This window comes from Hibiscus syriacus, unplaced genomic scaffold, assembly GCF_006381635.1.
Source record: "Hibiscus syriacus cultivar Baekdansim isolate YM2019G1 unplaced genomic scaffold, ASM638163v2 tig00111022_pilon, whole genome shotgun sequence".
Taxonomy (NCBI): Eukaryota; Viridiplantae; Streptophyta; class Magnoliopsida; order Malvales; family Malvaceae; genus Hibiscus; species Hibiscus syriacus.
Genome location: NW_024062956.1, coordinates 4,526,651 through 4,550,736, shown reverse-complemented (window position 1 = coordinate 4,550,736; position 24,086 = coordinate 4,526,651). Strand labels below are relative to the sequence as shown.

Here is a 24,086-nt window from a genome sequence, read left to right as displayed (position 1 = left end):
CTGAGAATTCCAGTATGCTCGGAGGGAACCGATTCCCCCCAGGGGTACTGATTCTCCCCTGTTCAACGGTCGAAATATTTGAATTTTTCACTTAGGGAACTGATTCCCCTTGAGGGATACCGATTCCCCCACTCTCTAAGCTGTTGTATTAATTGTTTTCACACTTAAACGGCTCCAATAACTTCATTAATGATCCCCAACGTTCAGAAGTGATTCAAGTGTATTTAAACAAGCTTAGAAGCCATTGATCAATAAGAAGAAACATCAAGCAACTAGAATCAAGAGAGAATCAAAGAGAAAGCATCAAACCTCAAGTTTGAGCATTTCAAGCATATTTTTCATTCAATATTCATTTTGCCTTCAAGAACACTTATTGTGCTCAATTGTATTTATTCTTGAGTGTTATTTCTTTGTTCTAGAATTGTGCAAACATATTTGCCTTGTGAGGTTTTTCTTGTAAGTTTGCAAATTTGTAATATTTTCTTTGAGAAAAGAGTGTTCTCAAGAATTGGGCTATATTCTTGAGGGAGTTGTAAGGTTATCTCTTTGGCCTCAAAAGAAAGAACAAATTAGTGAATTTGTTGGAAAATCCTTAGTGTGGATAGCTAAGGTAGTGGACGTAGACTTTGGTTGATAAAGTCGAACCACTCTAAATCATTGTGCAATCACTTTCAATTTTCTACAAAAGCTTCTACAAAATTTTAATTGCCAATTCACCCCCCTCTTGGTCGATTCCGTCAATCGATTAACTCAATAATTGGTATCAGAACCTAACTCATTTGAAGGTTTAATCGCCTCTTGAGTCGATTCGGGAAGAGTTACATCGATAATCAAAGTCATCAATGGCCTTACTTCAAACTTCGACTCCGGTCTCGATTTGATGCCCGTCAACAAGCCTCATTTCTTCAATGGGGCAAACTATGCCTATTGGAAAAATAGGATGATGTACTTCATTCAAGAAAGTGACATGGGAGCATGGAATATCGTAGAAGAAGGATACATCAAGCCTCTCACTCATCCAAGATTTTGGAGCGAAGGAGAGAAAAAAATGTTCCAGCTCAACTCCAAAGCCATCCATATCATATTTTGTGCTCTTGGACCAGATGAATACGGAAGAGTTTCATCTTGTATAACCACCAAAGAAATATTGGACAAACTTCAAGTCACTCATGAAGGTACCGATGAGGTAAAGAAATCTAAAATTAGTATTCTAACGCATATTTATGAAAATTTCAGGATGAAACCAAATGAATATATCAAAGCTATGACGGATAGATTCTCAACGATTGTCAATGGTCTCAAATCATATGGAGAGATCATTTCAAATGAAAAGCTTGTAAGGAAGTTAATTTACTCTCTTCCAAAATCATGGCAATCAAAGAAGACGATAATCATCGAGTCTAAGGACCTAACGTCCTTAACTCTTAAAGAACTGATCGGTTCCCTCTTCACTCATGAAATGATGCTTGAAGATGAGGTGGACCTCGATAAGATTAACGAGACACCAAAGGAGAAGAAGAAGAAGAAAAACATTGGAGTTGCTCTCAAATCCACAAAAGATGAGAGTGATTCGAATGAAGATGACGATGATGAGGAAATGTCATTGTTTGCCAAACGGTTTAGAAAAATGATGAGACCTTACCAAGGAAGAAAATTCAAACGAAATGAAGGCCTAAAAAATGAACCAAAAGAGAAGGACTCGATCATTTGCTATGAATGCAAAAAGCCGGGACATGTCAAATATGATTGCCCACAATTGAAGAGAAATGGTCAATCAAAGAATAAGCACAAGGCTCGTGTGGCTAAATGAAGCGATGAAGAAGGTTCTGATGAAGAGGAACAAGAAGTAGCAAACTTGTGCTTGATGGCATTCGGGGAAGATTCTAAGGTAACCTCTAACTCATCTGATTTTGATGATTTATCTTATGATGAGCTATTAGAGGAATATAATGGGTTAGCTTCGGATTATGAGAAATTGTTTTTAAAACATAAAAATGATATTTCAAAATTAAAAAATGAAAATAAACTCATATCCAAAACCAACAACGATCTTGAAAGTAAAATCAAAGATTTGCAAATCAAACTATAAGAGTTTGAAAAGAAAAATTGGATTTGTAAAATTTACTTTCAAAGATCAATGATGATCATCAAAAGAAAATTGATGATCTTAAAGCTTCTTTTGATAAAGTTGGAACAAAATGTTTTGAAAAATGAGAAAATTCAAAATCCAACTTTGTTAGAAAAAGTTTTAAAAACTACAATCATAGAGGTCCCCGAAGAACCTCTAATGGAAAAATCGTTAGAAGTATGTGGGTTCCTAAAGAACTCATTACTACTAAAGATAAAGATATCCTACACAAATGGATACCTAAGGGGACTAGAATTTTGGAAACTAATGAATATGGAACCAAAAGAATTTGGGTACCACAAATCAAAAATTAATCTATGTTTGTAAGAAAAGGAGCATTGCTACAAGGTACGGGAAATAAATCTAAATTCATGGTACCTTGATAGTGGATGCTCAAGACACATGACCGGGGACAAAAATCGGTTCATAGAGCTTAATGCAAAAAATGGAGGAGAAGTGACTTTTGAGAATGATTCAAAAGGTCACATTGAAGGTATAGGTACAATAGGTAATACCTCTTCCATACAAATTAAAAATGTGTTATATGTGAATGGATTAAAGCATAATCTCTTGAGTATTAGTCAATTATGTGATAAGGGATTCAATGTCATATTTGAAACTAATGGTTGTAAAGTCATTGACATTGCATCTAATAGGATTATGCTTGTTGGTCATAGAATAGGAAACATATACATGGTGCATTTAGACTCTATAGAAATGACTAATTTATGCCTAGTTGCAAAGGATGAGCATGATAGTTGGTTATGGCATAGGATACTAGGATATGCTAGCATGAGTGTTTTGCAACGGTTAGTTCAAGGAGAATTGGTTCGAGGGTTGCCTAAACTAAAATTTGATAATGATAAAATATGTGATGCTTGTGCTAAAAGAAAACAAAAGCGAGTTTCTTTTAAATCCATTAATGATGTGTCAACTAGTAGAGTATTACAATTGATCCATATAGATCTTTTTGGGCCAACTAGGACTACTAGCTTGGGTGGAAAACAATATGCATTTGTCTTGGTAGATGACTATTCTAGATATACTTGGGTTCTATTCTTAAGTACTAAAGATGAAGCATTAGAAAATTTCATCACATTTTCAAAAGTAATCCAAAACGAAAAAGGTTACTTTATCACTAGTGTTAGAAGTGATCATGGCACTGAATTTGAAAATCTTGGATTTAATGAGTTTTGTAATTCTAATGGTATTAGCCATAAATTTTCAGCACCTATAACCCCTCAACAAAATGGAGTTGTTGAGAGGAAAAATCGAACTTTAGAAGAAATGGCTAGAACCATGCTTTGTGAAAATAATTTACCAAAATATTTTTGGGCGGAAGCCACAAATACTGCTTGTTATGTTGTAAATCGAGTAATGATTAGGCCAATTTTAAAGAAAACTCCATATGAAATTTTTAAAAATAAAAAGCCTAACATTAGCTATTTTCATCATTTTGGATGTAAATGTTTTGTTTTAAACAACGGTAAAGAAAACCTTGGCAAATTTGATGCTAAAAGTGATGAATGAATTTTTCTGGGTTATTCCTTAAATTCTAAAGCTTATCGAATATTTAACAAAAGAACTTTGGTTGTAGAAGAATCTATACATGTTGTTTTCGATGATAATCTCCTTCCGAGGAAGGATTCTTGTTTGAATTATGATGTAGGTATTATTAATACAAATGACGTTAGACATGACGTTGGAGAATCATCATCAAAAGAAGAAACGAAAGATGAGGAAACTCATGATCCTATTGAGAATCCAACCATTGAAGAAAGGGAAGTATCTTATCCAAGAGAGTACAACTATGTCAAGGATGGTGAGATTATAGGTGATCCATCCAAAGGGGTAATAACTCAATCTTCTCTTAGAAATATTTGTAATTATGTTGCATTTATTTCATGCAGAAAGCCTAAGAATATTAAAGAAGCATTAAATGATGAAACATTGGATTATGGCTATGCAAGAAGAATTAAATCAATTTGAGAGAAGTAAAGTATGGACATTAGTTGAAAGGCCTAGTAATAAATCTACTGTAGGTACTAGATGGTTATTTAGGAATAAGCTTGATGAGAGTGGTAATATAGTGAGAAACAAGGCTAGACTTGTTGCTCAAGGGTATACTCAAGAAGAGGGCATAGACTATGATGAAACATACGCTCCCATAGCTAGGATGGAACAATTAGAATGTTATTAGCATTTGCATGTTTTCATGAATTTAAACTATACCAAATGGATGTTAAAAGTGCATTTTTAAATGGTTTTATAAAAGAAGAAGTGTATGTGGAAACCTCCAGGTTTTGAAGATTCAAAATTTTCTGATCATGTTCTTAAATTGACAAAAGCACTTTATGGTTTAAAACAAGCTCCTAGAGCTTGGTATGAAAGATTGTCAAACTTTTTAATTGAAAAAGGTTTTTCAAAAGGGAAGATTGACACTACATTGTTTTTAAAGCATAAAGGTAAAGATTTATTAGTAGTTCAAATTTATGTTGATGATATAATATTTGGTTCTACTAATGATGTTCTTTGCCTAGAATTTTCTAAGCTAATGCAAAGCGAATTCGAAATGAGCATGATGGGGGAGCTCTCATTTTTCTTGGGACTCCAAATCAAGCAAAGAAAAGATTGTATCTTCATCAATCAAGCTAAGTACGTCAAAGATATGCTCAAGAAGTTTGGACTGGAAAATGGGAAACCTCATGACACTCCAATGAGCTCTTCTACAAAGCTTGACATAGATGAAGGAAGTAAATGTGCGGATGTTAAATTATATAGGTCAATGATTGGTTCTTTGCTTTATCTAACTACAAGTAGATCAGACATTATGTTTAGTGTTTGCTTATGTGCTAGATTTCAATCATGTCATAAGGAATCACATTTACTAGCTGTTAAGAGAATCTTTAGATACCTTAAGGACACTCCTAGCTTAGGACTTCGGTATCCTAGAGACTCTAGCTTTAGCTTGCATGCCTTTTCTGATACGGATTATGGATGATGCAAATTAGATAGGAGAAACACCTCTGGTACTTGCCAATTCCTTGGAAATATGTTGATTTCTTGGTTTTCAAAGAAACAAAATTGTGTTACATTATCTACCACTGAAGTCGAATACATTTCAGCCGGTAGTTATTGTGCATAAGTTTTATGGATGAAACAACAACTTTTTGATTATGGAATTGAAGTAGGTACCATTCCTATCAAGTGTGACAATACTAGTGCTATTTGTCTCACTAAAAATCTCATCCAACACTCTAGAACTAAGCACATTGAAATAAGTCATTACTTCATTAGAGACCATGACACTAAGGAAGATGTAGTTCTAGAATTTGTTGATACTTTGCATCAATTAGCGGATATCTTTACAAAACCTTTGGACAAGGAACGTTTTTGGACACTTAGGAGAGAATTAGGTTTAACTAACTTATCTTCACTTAGTGTTTAAAATAATTTTAGCACTTTTAAGACTAAATAAAAAATGCTTATAATAGTAATTTCTGATTACATTTATTGCTATTAGTTAGGGGGAGTTTATGATTCTTGATGAAAAAATAACTTTATGTTCAAATGTAGTTTAAGGATTAATTTGATTGATTGAACATAATTAATTTTTGATATATGAGTTGTCAATACCACTAGAAAAGATTAATTTAGCATTTTGAGTGTTTAAAATACAGATTTTTTAATTATATGGCAGAGGGAATCGATACCCCTTGAAGGGGAACCGATTCCCCCTAGGGGAATCGATACCCCTGGGGTTCTGGTTTTTACGGGCAGAACACCCTAATTTTTCCTCAAACCCTCAATATATTCTTCATTCACGCCGTTCTCTCCCTCTCTCTCTCCCTATCTCCTCTTTGCTTCATAACATCTTTTTTAGTCGGAATTTCATCACTTTTCAAATCTTAAACCTGCTAGCATCATTAAAATCGTGCAAACAACATCAAAATCCACTCAATCTCATCTTTCAAGGTAAATTTTTCTAAACTCTCTATTTCATTGATTTTGAACATAGGACTAGTTTCAATTAGTTCTAGATATAAATAATGATCGTGCATTGATTGTTTAGTGATTAGAAACTAAATTTTACAACTAATTTCATAAAAAACACAAGAATTTTCCAAAGTTCTTTGAAATTTTTGAAAAAAAAATTGTTTTTCAAATTATTGTGTTTTGATTGAATTATGTTGTTGTTATGAAAACTATACATATATTGATTTTCAAAACCTCATTTTTTAATAAGTTTTTCAAAAACTTTGCCCATTAAGATAAGTTTAAGAGAACCTTGAAATATTGAGAACTCAATTGAGTTTTGGGATTGATTGAATTGCATACATGTGTTTCTAAATTGCAGGTTATCCATTCTATTCCGATTTCCTAAACCATGTCAAATCCTAAACGTGCTAGGTCATCATCTAGTCATTCAAACCAACAACCAAATCTACCTCCTATTCCTGAAATTCCTATTCCTAATCCCGTTAATCCTAATATGACTATACAAAACTCGTGCTTCAATCATCCTAATCCTCTTTTTCAAGAGTGGAAATTTGATAAACTTTGTGATCTTGAACCTATAGTTTACCATCAACTTGTTCGCATATTCTATTCTAATGTCGCCTTTCTTCTCAAGAAACAAATTAATCTTCTTTCCTTAACGAGAGCGGGATGGATAAAGAATAAGGACAACGGTGAATGGGTTCGATTTTCTGAAAATACTCCGGGAGCTAGCTCTTCTCAAGCTCCACCAAAAGATGACGACGATCCCGAGCTTGAACAATTAATGCAAGATATTGACGAAGCCGACGATGAGCCGGAACAACACGAGGAACAACCTCAGCAAGAAGATCATGTGCCTCCATATTTTCAATCATTTATGGAGACATTTGATTTTCGTTATGCATCCTTGGATTCTCGCTTCACTTTCATAGAATCTCACTTCTCGACTATGGAAGCTCAACAATTAGAAATTCTTAGGGAGATGCGTGCAAACAATGAAGCAACCAACACTCGTATTAATGAACTCACTCATGAAATGGCAGCTATGCGAGCTCATTTTCCACCTCCCGATCCTCCTACGGATGCTTGAACTTTGATCTTTGCTTTGCTTGTTTGGATTGAACTTATTGTTAAAACATTTTGAATGTTTTTGGATTGTTTATTTTTGGTTGTTCGAACTTATGTTTAATACATTTGGTTTGGATTTCGTGTTTATTTTTCATCTTTAGACATATATGACCAATTATCCATTACATGTTTATGAATATTGATTATGAAACTAATGGCTAACCTCTCTTTTGATTGTGTTCTTAGCAGCTTATGTTTATATATATATAATCAATTGGCTAAATGATTTCAAAACCTTGTTTAAAATCTTTTACGAGTCTTTTTGATTTAACAAAAAGGGAGAGAAATGTTAAAAGCGTTTTTGAAGAGGAGTAGTGTTAAAGTAAGGGGGAGTAGCATTTTTCAAAATCAAAATTCATTTTGAAATTAGAAAATCTTAAAATGTTTTGTTATATCAAAAAGTGGGAGATTGTTGAAAACATTTTTTTGTTTCGATATAACAAATTAAATTAAAAGAATTTTAATTTTGAAAATGATTTTTCTAAGCATATTCGATATATTAAATCGAATATTAAAATATTACTCAAAGTATTTCAAAGTTCATTTTAAATCCTTACTCAAGTGTAAAATTAAGTTTTAATCTTAAAATAATTTCAAAACGATTTTACAAAATATTTCGAACCATTTCAAAGCCAAAAATTCCAGATTGCTCAGAGGGAACCGATTCCCTCTTGAATAAGTTTGGCTCCGAGAATTCCAGTATGCTCGGAGGGAACCGATTCCCCCTGTTCAACGGTCGAAATATTTGAATTTTACACTTAGGGAACCGATTCCCCATGAGGGGTACCGATTCCCCCCACGCTCCAAGTTGTTGTATTAATTGTTTTCACACTTAAACGACTCCAATAACTTCATTAATGATCCCCAACATTCAGAAGTGATTCAAGGTGTATTTAAACAAGCTTAGAAGCCATTGATCAATAAGAAGAAACATCAAGCAACTAGAATCAAGAAAGAATCAAAGAGAAAGCATCAAACCTCAACTTTGAGCATTTCAAGCCTATTTTTCATTCAATATTCATTTTGCTTTCAAGAACACTTATTGTGCTCAATTGTATTTATTCTTGAGTGTTCTTTCTTTGTTCTAGAATTGTGCAAACATATTTGCCTTGTGAGGTTTTTCTTGTAAGTTTGCAAATTTGTAATTTTCTCTTTGAGAAAAGAGTGTTCTCAAGAATTGGGGTATATTCTTGAGGGAGTTGTAAGGTTATCTCTTTGGCCTCAAAAGAAAGAATAAATTAGTGAATTTGTTGGAAAATCCTTAGTGTGATGGCTAAGGTAATGGACGTAGACTTTAGTTGATAAAGTCGAACCACTCTAAATCGTTGTGCAATCACTTTCAATTTTCTGCAATAGCTTCCACAAAATTTTAATTGCCAATTCACCCCCTCTTGGCCGATTCCGTCAATCGATTAACTCAACAAACATTCAACGGGCATGTTAATGGTTAGAGTAAAATTCAACATGTCAGAGCGGTTCTTGTTGACTCAGGTTGATTCTTGTTGACTCGATTTGGTACAAGTTGACTTATACTGATTCGAGTCAACTCGAACCGGTTCTAGAATATTCTAAGAATAGGGAGGAACCCCATGCGCACGCGACTGCGACGGAGTGACCCAAAGGATGTGTAATCGAAAATAGCCAGTGAACACAGTGGCGACGATAGTGAGGTAAGAGGACGATTGAGGCGATCAAAAAATGCGTTTAATGGAGGTAATGAGGGTTCAACGGGTTTCTCCTGTTTCACGATAGACAGTGGCCGATCCAAGTAAACTAAGGGTCGGGGTTGGATTGTAGGCTACTGTTGAGCTCGCTGGACGCGACATTGCACTTCACCGTCGATTGGAGGAGGCTGAATGGAGAGTAACATGGGGTGGTTTGAGTTAGAAGAAATGGGTTGGGTTTGGGGATGGTTTACAATCAGGGTTTTTCTGATTTGATTTTGGGTTATAACCCAAACAACATTGATATAAAAATATATTTTATTAAATAAATCATCAATAGGAGCCTAGCCTGGTGGCCATGGCATGAGCACCCATGACCCTAGGGTCACGAGTTCAAGCCCCTTCAGCCACCAAATCCCTAAGGTTAAGTTCCTAAACTTTCCACAGGTTCCAAAACTGAGTTACAAACTTTTAAAAATTTATAATTTGGTCCTCAACTTTCTTTTAATTAAATTTTGGGTGTTGCAGTTCCAACAATGTCTATTACATTGAAATATCCATGGCTTACCTTTGTTCAACTCAAATTTGAAGCAAATAATATTAATCATATAACTAAATTGACAAAATTCAATAATACCAACATTACTCAAAACTTAGTTTAATCCAAAATTAAGGGTATTAATAGAAATTATCATTTCAAGATTAACTCCAAAAATATACGAAAGATGCCAATAATATAACATAAGTGTCATTCAGATCCAAAGAAAAAAAGACCTAACTTAAGAGGTGAGCACGACAGCGCCACCAGCCTCCTTAATCTTCTTCTTAGCAGTCCTTGATACCAATTTAGCTTAGACAACGATTGGTTGATTCTCTGGCAAAACATTTTTTTCGATCACCTTAAAGTATCCATACTGAGTCACGTCAATCATCGGCGTCGAATCCTTGTTGGTTTTGACCTTCGCGTCCTATGGGACTAGAGACCAAAGCTTATCGATGTTGACGATGGGGCAATAGAACTTGTTGTGGAGCTTTTGGAAATACCTCATACCGACTTTCCCAAAATACCAAGGGTAATACTTTTCGAATAGGATCCTATGGTGGTGCATGCTTCCAGTGTTTCCCCGACCTCTGGGTTATTTGCGGTGTTTCTTGATACGGTCGTGACCGGTGCTCACGTGGATGCCCTCTTATTGCAGTTTTTTAAGCAGTTTGTCATTATGTGGTTTGGTGTGGATCTAGAAAGGTGAAAGGTTATTGGCGGCTGAAGGAAATGATATTATGGTTAGGGTTTATGGGGATTATATTATAGTGTGAGAAAACGGGCGAGGTTTTCCATTTATAGGTTTACCCTTAGGGTTTTACGATTTTACCTATGTGACCATCACAACTTGCTACTTAGTAGTGGTGTGCAAAAATACCAGACCCGTTGGACTCTACCTGTTGACCCGCCGACCCGAACCTAAAAATTCGGGTAATTTTCTAAAAAAATTACCCGGTCGGGTCGGGTACCCGACCCAACATTTCTTGGGTTGGGCCCATGTCACAAAATTGAATTTTTTCGGGTATCCGGTTACCTGAGTACCCGGTTAGGGATTTTTTTAGGGTAAACAACGTATTTGGTCACTTATATATTATCTAATTTATGTTTTGGTCACTCGATTATTATTTAGGGTAAACTACCTATTTGGTCACTTATATATTATCTAATATAATTCATATATACATTTTTATTTATGGTAAACTATCTATTTGGTCACTTATATATTATTTAATTTATGTTTTAGTCATTCGATTATTATTTTTTCAAAATTATACCTAACATTACGTTTTGATTCTATTTTGGTCACCCATATTTAAAAATGAACAATGATGCTAACATTACATTTTTGTTAATTATGTTTGGATGTCGGACTAACATTTTTTAATTATGTTTGGATGTTGAACTATGTAATTCGAAGTTTCGAACATTTAAATTTGTGTGTATTTTTAATTAATAATTTGGAAAAAAAAACCCGGGTATTCGGGTACCCGCAACATCCGAGTCGGGACGCAGGCTGATAAATCAATTACTCAAAGATTCGGGTAGCCGAATTTGCACACCCCTATTACTTATGAATAGTGATGAGCATAAGATTTGGACGTGGTAGGTTTTGATTTAATCTAATTTTATAAAATTAATTTTAAAAAATAAATCAGATTTGATTGAGTAATTTTTAAATAATAGGTTAAATTTATTGTGAATAATTTTTAATTTGATTTGATTTAAAAATAATTGAATAATCTTTTATATATTTAGGGATGATTATAATAATATTCATAAAAATAAAACTATATATATATATCAAATCGAATGTGGATTTTTATCTAAAAATTGGATTAAATTCAGATTAAGTGAATATCTTTAAATTTAGATCAAATCAAATGATAGATAAAAAATATGCTTGAATCAAATTTGAATAGATCAAAAATTTAATTCTAATCCATACATATCTCTACTTTTAACTTTTTAAGTTAATTAATAAGAAAGTTCATGGTTTGATGTATGCTTGTTCGAATAAAGTTCTTTTTAAACCTTTGTACGATGTTTTAATAGTTACATGTATATATTATCAATACTATATATATATATATATCATACCAAGGATATATCAAAACTCAATAAATTTTAGATATATATTTTTTGAACAATTTTTATTTAGTAGAGATAGAAAAATAATAATTTTACTTCTAATGAATATTGAATTTATAATTTAAAAGAGAAAAAATATGTCAACTAAAATTTTTTGATCACCTGTTATAAAAGTTGTTAACATAAATTTAAGATATATTACATGTTTGTAATTAATATATATTTACATGTATATATATAATATTCACAAAAATCAACAACTTTAAGATGATATATCAAAACTCATTGATATTGATATATTGAAATTAAAATAACAAATATCATATTTAGAGATATAGTATTATCTAGGTTACACTTAAAGTGTTGAAATTTAAAATAGATATAGGTCGGGTTGGGTTAATATTTTAATTGATTCAACTTGAGTATTCTACTTTTATATTTCTCATTCGGATCAATTTAGGTTTAGAGATGTTATATGGACATGATTTTTAGAGTAAAAATTTGCACTAGATTGACACACATATATGAAATTCTAATTTTTCATAAGACAAAATAATGGTCTAATTAAAAAAATATAAAGAGGGTAATACTACAATTATATTTAAATATAAAAATATTATATTACCATTTTGGATCATGTCGAAAGATTATTTATCTTAAATCAAAACCTAATCTTATCCTTTAAAAATTGATTTAACTTAACCTGAAATTAACTATAGACCCGACCTTACAAAGTTATATTAAAATCTGATAAATCCAAGTCTCATATCATTCTCTAATCAAAATGATCATTTTGATATATTTTTATTTTTATATTAAAAATATTTTTAAAAATAAAAATACTTATTTTATTAATAAAAATAAAAGTACTTGGATATAGCAAATAGCCCAATTCTTGGAGGTCAAACCAAGTTACAAAAATATTATCCAAAGCTGGACTCGTTGGCCAAGAGATGAGCCGACCACTTTCACAGGTCTAGGGACTTGGCGCGTGATCACCAAAACGGCGCGTGATTTAGATCAATTTCATCGATCTATACACGAGAAAGTTAGGGTTCATGGCCTATGGGTTCACTTAACCCTCACAACACAAAAAAGAAAAGAAAAAAAATCCCTTTCTCTCATCTCGTAATCTGATTTTTCCGTCGAGTTTTAATCGGATCAAAAGGAAAACTACTGAAAATTTCCAGCAAAATCCAAGCCCTCCCATACACAAAATGGACGCGTATCAGCAGCAACAACAGCAACCGCACCGCTACATGCGACCGCCTCCGCCGCCGCCGCAGCAACAACAACCTGCTCCCGCTGATCCCCATCTCCAACAACAACATTATTACCAGTATCAGCCACCTCCGAGAGCTGCTGCTCCGCCGCCGCCGGGGTCTTGGTACTCCAATCAATTTCAATTTCAGTACCAGCAGCAGCATCACAATCAGTCTCATTCTGCCCCACCGCACCACCCTCCTCCTCATCCTCCTTCCGCTCAGCAACCGCCTTCCCAGTGGGGTCCGCATCCCGATCATTCCGCTTATCCTCCGCCTCCTCCTCTTCCTTTCCCCCCTCACCCTCATAACGGAAGTAACCACTTCCTTCCACCCCCGCCTCCTCCCGTTCATAGACCTTACATGCCTCCTTCGCAGATTCCCAACACTTTCTCTCACGTCAATCAGGTTAATTCCAAATTTTTATGTTATTTTTGTGTATTTTTTATTTATAATGTTAAGGAAAATACTGCCATTTGGGTTCATTTCATCCAATGACTTTTTTTGCGCTTTTTTCATTCTATAGGAATGGAGCAATACAAATTGGTCTCATCACCAAGGTGGGTATTTAACTGGTTTTCTGATTTCATTCCCCATGATATTTACCTTTTCATCGTCTTCAATAGAATTAGATTGTTATTTTCATATGTGTGGGACTGCAAACTGCTCCTTATAAAAGTTAATATGAGCATTTTCTGAAGCTTTTGTATCCTACACATGCAAAGAGTATATAACTATATATTTAGTGTGTTTTAATTTAACTACTTATACACCCACCGTGAAGCTCAAAGGCTCTGCAATCTTCTTATATTGAAATTAACAAGTTGTATGTTTGTTATTGTAAATTGTAATTAAAGTGATAGATGGATGGAATGACTTCAGGCTTCATTTTAAAGGATGCTACTGCACCTCATTGTTTATGGTTAAATGGAACGGCAACCAATTGTTACTCATAGGAATGTATTTCTTATTACCATGATGGTAATTGTTCTAGTGGTCAGCTGTTGTATATCCATATAATTATGTTGCCGATTGTGATATGTATGATCTGAACTTCTGTGTTGTTACCTATACAAGCCAAATGCCCTGATTATCAAAGGTAATCTGAACCTGTGCTTTTCTTATCGTATGTTGGTGTTAATGGGTTTCTTGTGTAATAATTTTCTGGTGCCAGCCCACAACAACGTGGAAGATTGGGGAGCCAAAGCTAGAGAATGGGCAAACACTAGGGCTGCAATGCAGGACCAGCAGGTCGAATCACAAATTACTCCAGCTGGCAGGCCAGAAGAGCAAAATCATTTTCATGATCCATATTCACAAGCTGTTGATTCTCATTATATGGATGCTCAACAGTCACTGCCAATTGCTAGCTATCAGCAGTTCCCTGTTCCGGCAGCATCTCCTCATGGCCCTCCAGCAACTTATCCAAATGAGACTTTGTCTAACAGCTCCAGACCGTTTTCATATTTTCCTGATGCTTGTCCGCCTTACCATGTTAGAGATGGAACTTCACTTATGGATCCGAACAGTGGATTTCTTCACCAAGAAAGTTTGTCTGCCAGTTCATCTTTTCATCTGCAGGAGGTACCTTCTAGTTATTCTTCAGTTTCAGGTAATAATTTCACCTAGTAAAGTAAACTTGCTTGTGCAGCTTGTGCTGAAGAACTGCTTCTTTAGACCACATTTCTTCACATCCTTTTCTTGTGTTGAAATAATATCTTTCTGGAACCCATTGGTCAAAGATTTCTATTACTCCGTTCTATATTTTTGAATAGTTTTTTTGTACTTCTAAACAGGAACTCTTAAACAACTATCATTCAGAAAAAATCATGATGTGTAGGGTATGTAGCCTGACTAAAATGATAATGTGACCGACTGGGATATATATAAACTGAAAGGGTCTTACCCTAGTTCTTTGTAACTTTTCTTTTAAAATTGTGTTCACGCTTTTTTCCTTTTATTATTATTTTTTAAAATGCTAGTTTTAGTTTGGTTCAGTAATATGCAGTTAATTCACCTAAGATTGGACCACTGCATAATGTTTTTCTTTTCTCTAAGTTGGTTTTCTTAAAGAGTCTTTCCTTTCATTAGTTTTTAATTATTTATTTCTTGGATGCTTTGGTGCTCCAAATTTGTCCTTGTCATGAATTCAAATTTTCCACAAAGATTCAGTTGAGAAATGGCTATTTGAAGTATGTACTTGGTTCTTTGAGTGATTGCTTTTGTGTTGTGGTACCACAATTTTAATGGTCAACCTAATGGCTTTGTTTGTCATATGAAAAAAAATAAACTTGGGTTACATCGCATTTTTTGACTTCTAGTGAGAGAAGTCTAGATTCCAGGCAATTTCAAAATTTTCATTCTTTGAAAACCTCATCCACACTCCCCGGCGCCTTTCCTTTCATAACCCAGTGGTCGGCCACCACTTCGCTGCCGCGACAGTCATCGTTAATAGGCTCCGACCGTCGCTTGCTGGCATCGGAAAAGGAAGAAAAATACACCATTTGAATCCTCTCTTCACCCCAAGCATAGATCGAACGTTGGTTTTTTTTCAAAATCGAAATAAATCGGATTAGATCTAGAAGAAAAAATTCGCGTTCCGACGAATCTCTCCCTGTCAAACCAACAAGCGAGAGATCATATCTCTCTCCGTCCTCGAGTCTTGGTTTAGAGTTTCAGGAGCCTATCTTTTATTTATTCCTCACATGTCGGGTGCTGGAATCCACCCTTATCACCAGCAGTGGCCTCCGGTCCAAGCTTCTCTGTCACCTGACCCCTCCCATCATGACGAGGTTCGTACTATCTTCATTATGGTTCTGCCTGAAGATGTCAAAGAGAGAGAGCTGCAGAATTTACTGAGATGGCTTCCATGTTTTGAAGCTTCGCAAGTGAACTACAAGGGAGAAAAGCCTATGGGTTTCACTCTTTTCTCAAATGCAAAATTTGCAGTTGCTGCCAAGGATGCCCCCCAAGAAATGGTTTTTGATGCCAAGTCGAAGTCCCTTTTGCACATAGAGATGGCAAAGAAGAATCTATTTGTTAAAAGAGGAATAGTTACAGATTCTGATGCATATGACCCGTATGGATGTTATCATGTTCCTCCAGTGCTGACAATGCCAAATCCAGCTCCTGTAGCAGCTCCAAGCATTTATTTGCCTGTTCAGGCTGGGTGTTACGATGAAAGGTCTGCCGTAGATGTTGTCCACGATGGAACCAAGGAGTTCACCACAAAGGGGTGTTGTAATGACAAGTCTGGTGAAGTAGCAAGAATTGGGAGAATCGAGTTTAATAATTGGTGGAAGGATGGCCATCTAAAAACCATTAATGGGTATAGAATTGGATGATACACGTTATTTTATTGAAACTCTACCAGAGAAGATCCATTGAAAAAGGTTTGGATCTTTATTTTGCACCCACGGTCGGTTAATTGATTCTTTTATTCCAAACAAAAGAAATTCAAAAGGGGTTCGTTTTGGGTTCATTTGCTTCGCAACAATCGAAGAAGCAAGAAAAGCGATATAAAAAATTAATGGTTCTCATATTGACGGCAGCAAAATTGGTGTTTTTTTAGCTAAATTCAAACCTCGACAGTCTTATTGGATAAAGTCCTCGACAGTTGTTTACCGTAAGTCTGGGATGGAAGTTGTTTCGAGAAATAATCACTGTGAAGTTAAAGGTGTGGTGGGCGAAGATAAACTTCACGTGTTGAGTAAATGTCTAGTGGAGTGGTGCAAGAGCTTTATCAAAATCGGTAATCTTGATAGTCAAATGCAAGCCATAGACCTCGTTGTTATCTCGCTAATGAGAGCTGCTGGAAATGTAGTTCTAATGATTTTTGAAGACTCTGTTTCGTTGAGAAGTGTGAAGAACGATAAATCAGAGACTCTTGCAAAGTGGTTTTCCAGAGTTGAAGCTTGGTCAGAGAGTTTGGTGGTGGAGTGCCGTCGAGTGTGGTTAGTTTGCGAGGGTTCCTTTTCACGCTTGGAATTGGGATACTTTCAAAAACATTGCAAATAAGTGGGGTAAATTATTAGCCATCGACGAAAGCTGTCAGTTTCCATCATCCTTTGATCGGAAAAAAATTCAAATCCTCTCAAAGGCTCATGTAAGAATTGATGAGTCGTTGGAGTTGAAGGTTGGTGATAATTTCTTCAAAATCATGGTGCATGAAATTGAACCTTCCTTCAAACCAAAGTCTTGGGTCTCTGACGAAGTCGACAACTCATTAGATCGCGTTTCTTCAATTGGGGCTTCGTCGGACAATTCTCAATCAAGGTCTTCGGTGTTCTCCTCAGGTTTAAAATGTTCCGAAGAAGATGTTGACATAGAAGCAACCAACTTTGAAAATGTTTCATTACTGAAGTTTGCCAAAGATATTGAGAAATCAAGTAAAAAACTAGATTCGGGGTTACATTCAACAGAGGCTTTGGATCATTCACACAAATTTTGTGAAGCATCCAATTGATAAATCAGTTCACCACTTTGATGGAGTCAACCCCATGCCTCGGAAGATGTTCTTATGATGGGTCTTTTCCCTTCTAATGGTATATCTGGGGACGCAATACAACTACAGGAAGGTACTTCACTGAGAAACTAAGAAGAAGAAATCGTGTGGTGAAGAAATGCAAGCAAAAGAGATGATTTTTCAATAAAGTTGCAAGGACAGATTAATTGATGGTCCTGTCAGTGGAGTTCTATTCAGAGGCGGTTGATTTAGTTATAATGGTTGCATGTGTTGGTTTTATTTTCTGTTATGTCCTTTTGTGTTGTTTTTTTCCTTTTGCTGGAGATGTAACTTAGAATTTGGGTGATTTTCTTTGGGGTTTTGTGGTTGAGGATGTGAGAGTTTTAGGTTATTCTTTTTTTGTAATGGTGTATATCCCCGTATGAGGGTATTCCGTGTTTTCATATGTATTGGGTGTTCTATTCAATAAACTATGTGATACTCTGTTCTTCCTTCCAATGTTCGTTAACATACTTCTTAGTATGTGGACGAATACGAATGGAGTTTTTAATGAGACCTAACTTTTATAAAAAAAAACTTGGAAAATGAGAGTTAATGTGGAACTAACTCCCTACTATGGTTGATTCTTATCAGTCCACGCTGGCTATATGAATGTTATTTGGACTGTTGTCACATATAAATAGTTCTTATGTTCAAACACCGTGCGGGTCTTGTTACAAAGTTTTTATATGGATATTGTTGGGGAAAGAATTCAATGACATTTTGTTTTATGGAACATGCCAAAAAGTTTCATTTGTTGCCATTATCATTGCTAGTTCACTTATCTAGTTAAAGTATCATGAGTTATACCAACTACTTAGAAGTGCCTAGAAATGGCATTTCTTTCAACATTTGGAAATGTTGGAACTACTTATTTAGCTCTCACATACTTTACTGGGTTTGTTCTATTTTTGCTGCTTGCTTTTCTTTTAAGTTAGCTAACTACAAGCTTAGCATTATGCAATATATCATACTACATGAACAGAAAGATATCTTAATAGTTGCACAAGAATGCATATGTTTTGTTGGTAATATATCTCCAATCACAATTAGGTTACTATATCGTGTGCTGAATTCTTTGATATGAATACTTGGATATGATAAATGGAGGCTTCATTTCGAAAATCAAATGGCAACTTATATGTAATGCTGTAAGATAAAAGGAGGTAAAGTAATTGAGTGGTAATGTGAGGGTAGTAGTAAAGTGTAGTGGAAATTCATATGCAATGAATATTGACAAGCATGCCTCCTGGTATGAGTTTTTTTAAGTAAAAGTTTGAGGTTAAAAAGCTAAAACCATCTGCTTGAAATTATTTTACTTTCAATATCTCCTGATTTGATGGAACTTCAAATAGGAGGACCTGAAGGTATTTGATTCATTTCTAAAACACCCTTCTCCCTGTTAGAAAAATTCACGAACCTTTTGCTTGCTCACTTTACTTTTATCTACTCCCCTCCATCCAAACACGCAATGAGATATTTTCCTTGTATCCTCTGAGCGCCTAAAAAGTAAGATTAAATTGAAAATGTTCTTGGGCTGTTTATCAGGATTCTCTATTCTGGAAAGCTGACCACTAATGAGATGTTTTCTAGCTTCATATTGCTGATTAATAGAGTTGTGTAATATTTCTTTTTTAAGGATTGTGTTATGATAATACTAAAGTCTTAAGCCATCTTTTTTGGTGAAAAGATTTAAGTGGATAATTTTTTCTCCGTTAAGCTACTCTTGCTGTCAACAAAATATCTTCTATACAGCAGATAGGAGAACTGCTGAATTTTGGCTTTTCATGTGAATGACAGCCAAGGGCTGCTAAGGAGGTCAAGTTTTGTTTTATTTGCTATTTGACTTCTCTTTAATATGCCAGGGAAGGAAAAGTCTGCAGATGAAAAGGATCAGTCATATAAGTCATTGCCCTTGCCGGTTTCATCAGCTCAAGATTCAGCATATCATATGCAACCTCCATTGCCTGATATTGGGAGATCAGTGCTTGGTGAGCAGTCTTTGTCGTATGGCAGTCAAGCAGGAGATCCTGCAGCTGATCTTAGCGATCGGCCTTTAGATTTTGCACCTAGGTTTAATAATGATCATGACCGACAAATGCTATCCAATTATGCTGCTCATCATGAATCATTAGGAAGAGGCGTTGATCCCATTGCTATTTCATCTTCATTTAACTCCTGGACTCCTCCAGTTGCACCTGATGCAGTTTATCCTCCTGTTCTTCCACCTGGAGCACAGGTCTTCCTTCAATCCTTGTCTATTAGCTTTTATTTATTTAAAAGTTTTAGTAATACTGATATAAAATCCATTTCTCAGCATGATCCGATGTCTGCACCTTCCCCCGTTTCTGGACACACGGCACCTTCATTTCCAAGGTTTCCTGGGCCTAGTTTTCAGCCACATATTCCATCTGCAACTGCTCCTTTTGGTCTTGGTGTAGGAGCTCAACTTCATCCTGCTGCAGCCTTTCCTGGTGATATGTATGGAGCCGTTTCTGAACGACCCAAAAAGGTATTGAACATCATTATCTTAAATGCGAAAGCTTTCATGATGATTTTGCTGATTTCTTCTCATGGAATTGTATCCAGGGTCCTGTGCCTAATTGGCTTAAGGAAGAAATATTAAGGAACAAAGCTACTATAGCTAAGTCTTCTCTAGAACATCCAAAAGAAGAGACAGAATCCATTGAGGATGAAGCTGTTGATAAATCCTTGGCTAAAAGTGATCAAGCAGATAGCAAAAGCGTTGATTCTTCTAGATCAACTGAAGAAGATGATGATGATGAGGTTTACTATTTCTGCCAACTCATTTATATCTCAATATGCCATAGATGAGTTTTCTCGTTATAATTTGATTTCCTTGAGAGTTGAGACATGACCTACTGCATTTTATTTCTGCAGGATTATGTTGAAGCAGCTAGAACTGCAGCTATTAACCAGGAAATAAAACGTGTGCTAACTGAAGTCCTTTTAAAGGTTGCTACTGTTTAAGCACGTATGGTTGTTTTATTGTGTGTGCATGTGTGCTGTAGATCTAATCCATGCCTTTGTTCAGGTCACAGATGAGTTGTTTAGTGAAATCGCAACCAAAGTTGTTAACGAAGAAGATTCAATAGTTGACGGTAGGTGGAGGCTGGCATCTGGATAATTTTTCCTGGATATTTTTTTCATGATGCTCTCTTTTCTTAATTTCACCATTTTTTAAATAACTGCTGAACTGCAGTTGACCACAGCACTGTTGCTTCAAATCACAAGGTATCACCATCTTCTTCACTTGTCCCATCTCCTAAGGCTTCTGCAAGGGTACTGGTTCCAGGTAAAGCGAAAGAATCATACACTGCTGAAGAAAAATCTAGTTCAAGCTCCCCTGGCAATGTGCTAGGCCTTGCAAACTATGCCTCTGACGATGAAGATGTGGATGGTGAAACACAAAGTTCCAGGATGCCAGATTCAAGGAGTAATGATGCTGTTGTGCAGTCCAGCAGTAAGAAGCTTTCACAAGACAGTGATGTAACAGATAATGGCAATTCACAGGCGGTACCTGATGAGCACTGGGGAGTTGAAAAGAATTTTGGAAGTGATATGAAGTCAGATAACAGAAGCGACACTGCTGATGATGGTGCAGTTAGGAACTATGAAAAATCATTTTCTTCCAAGGTGGTTTCTGGATATGAATGTAATATTAATAGTGGAAAGATGCAAGATGGAAATAATGGTTCTATGATGAACGATACTTTAGGGGAACGGGTGACAAAAAAATCTGATTCCGAGCTGCCTGATGAATCTGCTGGTAAAAGATCAACAAAATCTGAATCTCAAAATAGGGAAACGAGAGTAAAATCAGATAAGAATGATCGACATGAAAGTAGAAAGAGTTATTTCAGTAAAGACCCTGGTAGTGGTAGGGAGTTGGAGGTCATTAAGAGTAGGGGAGAGCAGAAGGGAGTTGAAAATTACATGAGAGAGGATGAGAGGCTTAGGAAGAAAAAGATAGAAGCTCGGAATGGCTCAAAAGAGATAGAAAAAGAGCCTAAATCTGCAGAGAAAGCCAAGGAATCTGATTCAAGAAAAAGATCCAGTCATCATGATGCCAAGGATGACAAGAAAGATGCAAGTAGATCTAATAGAGCTGGTGCCAAAGAAGATGTTGGCAGGAAAAGAGAACGGACAAAAGAAGAAGATAGATCAAGACATAAACATGGAAGTGACTCAAGCAGGCACAAGAGAAGAAGGTCCTTGTCCATTAGCAGTAGAGGCAGAAGGAGCAAGGATGACTCCACTGATAATTCTAATGAATCTAGTGATGAAACATCAGACTGTTCTAAGAGGTTCGTCATTGAGATCTAATGATTATTTATTCCTTATTGTCCTTCGATTGAGCTATTTGGCTTCTTGTTTTCTGTTGTGCACTACAGGAAGTCACGTTCAAGAAAACGGTCATCACCTTCTCCTTTCAAGTCTAGAAGAAGGTAACACGTATTGGTACTTGATCACTTTTATTCATGTTTTGCATCTTCGTTTTATGCAGACTGAGCTGTTGTCAGGTTTGGTCTGTTCTATTGTTTGCAGATATTGTCATGATAATTAATAGGAACTTAAATTAAAGAAACATCTTGACCTTTTTCAAATGCTACTGAGTACTGAACTATGACTTTAACTTTCATGGTGTATTATCACCCCATGAAGCACCTTGTTCATATTCTGTTCCATTTGAGTTGTACTTCTGATTATTACCTTTTCTGCCTGCAAGTTCCTTTGTGATTTTAGTGGATGGTTTCCTCAAGTATAGTTTTTTAGTTTAAACTTCGTTCCTTGTGTTGTCAAATTATGTGTTTGCTACTTTCCTATACGGATGTTATAGTTTGGTTGTGACTATGGAAATATTAAGTTCTATCCTTCTTCAAGTGATCAATATTTGTTCCTTTTTATGTTATATCTCAACTCCTTTTATAGCTACACCGATATTTATTATTATTATTATTATTATTATTATTATTATTATTATTATTATTATTATTATTATTCCACATCTGACTTCGGTTTGCGTTCTCGAATGCAAATTAGATGAAGATTTTGACAACATCAGTAATGGTGCTATGTTGATTGTTCCGAAGCTCTTGTTCTTCTATACGATTTATTCAATAAGAAGAATTGGTTGTCAGTTTCTATTCTAACCCTCTTTCCTAAGGGTTTCGTTATTTTCAGTTTCTTAGTTATTGCTTGAAGGTATTTGGTTTCCATTTATCACCAAAAGAAAACAATAACATAACTGGCTGGTCATTATCGAGTTTGACTCTGCCTAGGCTGAGCATTTTTCTCGATTTATATGTTTTAACTTACCAAATCAGTATGATGTATGTTTTCATTTCTAGACAAGTTTCGCGGTCACCACATAGCAAGCATTCTCAGCGCTGGCATTCTCCCTAATCTTCTTCTGAGACTACCAGGTATGTTACCACACATTCCGTAGAATTAGATTAAGTGTTTATGAGACACACAACCATCATCAATCCAAACTCAGGTGAAAGTGTCGGAGGTCCAAATCTTTAACTCTTTACGTTTCTCTACTTTATTTATTTTACAAAACCTCTTTTTGCAGGGGAAGGAGGTCAAGGTCGAGATCACCTGTTCGGCGATAAAGATGCTTGAAACAAAGAGTTTCATTGTTTCATTTCGTTTATACAGGTTGACGAGCATCTAAAGACATCTCTGCTCTGTGATATCTGGAACACCTCTTGAAATCTGCAAGTCACTCGTTATCCAGCAACAAATGAGATGCATGATGAAGAGGAAACCGAGATAGGTATGCCGTATGGTAGATATGTTTCAATGATTATTCTATCGCAATGCTCACAATTCGATAGTCGAACCCGCGATTTGGCACTCTCTCATGAAATATTTTGTGCACGTATATCTCCTCTTTCCATTGCCTAGTTTTTTATTTAATCTTTTCCCAGTTTGTGTTAGTCATAGGCATGCAATGTGATTTCCTTGTAACTTTTGTACCATTTCATCTAATTTCAGTTGGCAGCGTGTAGTCAGCTTTCTAATAACCTGACCTACAGATTCTTTGTCTGTCTCGACCTTCTACCCGAATTTTATTTATATAAACTCGAAACCTGTTTAAAAACTTAAAATTCAGGACTCGGATTTCGGTTTGAACTGATTAAAGCTTGTGTTTAATTGTTTGATAAAAATCAAGCTCGTTCCGTTAGGTTTGATTAGGAGGACCATTTATTCGTTAGAAGATTAGACCAATTACGTCAAATTCGAGTGTTCGTAGTTGAGCTTGAGTTTGATTCTCAACTTTTTGCTCAATAATATGTTGAGGGTAAAAATCAAGCTCGTTCAGATAGGGTCAATTAAGGCTGTTTACTTGATAAAAATGATCAATTTTACACTTGATATATACTTGAGTTTGGGATTGAGCTTAAATCGTAAATTTTCCATATCAATTAAAAAATTAAAATTATAATCTGAAAATATGATAAGACAGAATAGGACGCATTTCAATTGAAGAGGATTATAATATTTTAATTAAAAATGATATTCTATATTTATAGTATGAATTATTATACAAGTTTTTACTGCTATATCTACCTCTATTCAATTATTTATATAATAAATCATACTGTTAATCAAAAAGTAATTTCGTATCAATGCAATTTTAGCATTGGACATTATAACATTTTGAAGAAAAACTAAATTTAGGTTCAATCAAAATATTAGACCGTTAAATTCAAAGTGATTTGATGATACAATGTGATGA

General features: G+C 35.3%; 1 protein-coding gene and 1 pseudogene across 2 annotated transcripts; one reads left to right on the top strand and one right to left on the bottom strand.

Moving 5' to 3' along the window:
* Positions 1 to 9,698: 9,698 nt before the first annotated feature.
* LOC120150624 lies at positions 9,699 to 10,443 on the bottom strand (annotated as a pseudogene).
* A 2,179-nt stretch (positions 10,444 to 12,622) lies between these two features.
* On the top strand, positions 12,623 to 23,366 carry LOC120150244 (dentin sialophosphoprotein-like). Of its 2 annotated transcripts, XM_039162933.1 has the most exons (13): positions 12,623 to 13,221; positions 13,340 to 13,373; positions 13,988 to 14,425; positions 19,183 to 19,556; positions 19,635 to 19,829; positions 19,907 to 20,104; positions 20,219 to 20,293; positions 20,373 to 20,439; positions 20,541 to 21,060; positions 21,115 to 21,645; positions 21,733 to 21,786; positions 22,690 to 22,764; positions 22,917 to 23,366. In XM_039162933.1, the coding sequence occupies exons 1-12, from the start codon at positions 12,769 to 12,771 to the stop codon at positions 22,742 to 22,744; spliced, it is 2,994 nt and encodes a 997-aa protein (XP_039018864.1). In that variant the 5' UTR covers positions 12,623 to 12,768; the 3' UTR covers positions 22,745 to 22,764; positions 22,917 to 23,366. The 2 variants fall into 2 exon arrangements, with proteins under 2 accessions (XP_039018864.1, XP_039018863.1); XM_039162932.1 differs by having other exon boundaries at positions 20,541 to 21,645.
* The last annotated feature ends 720 nt before the right edge of the window (positions 23,367 to 24,086 follow it).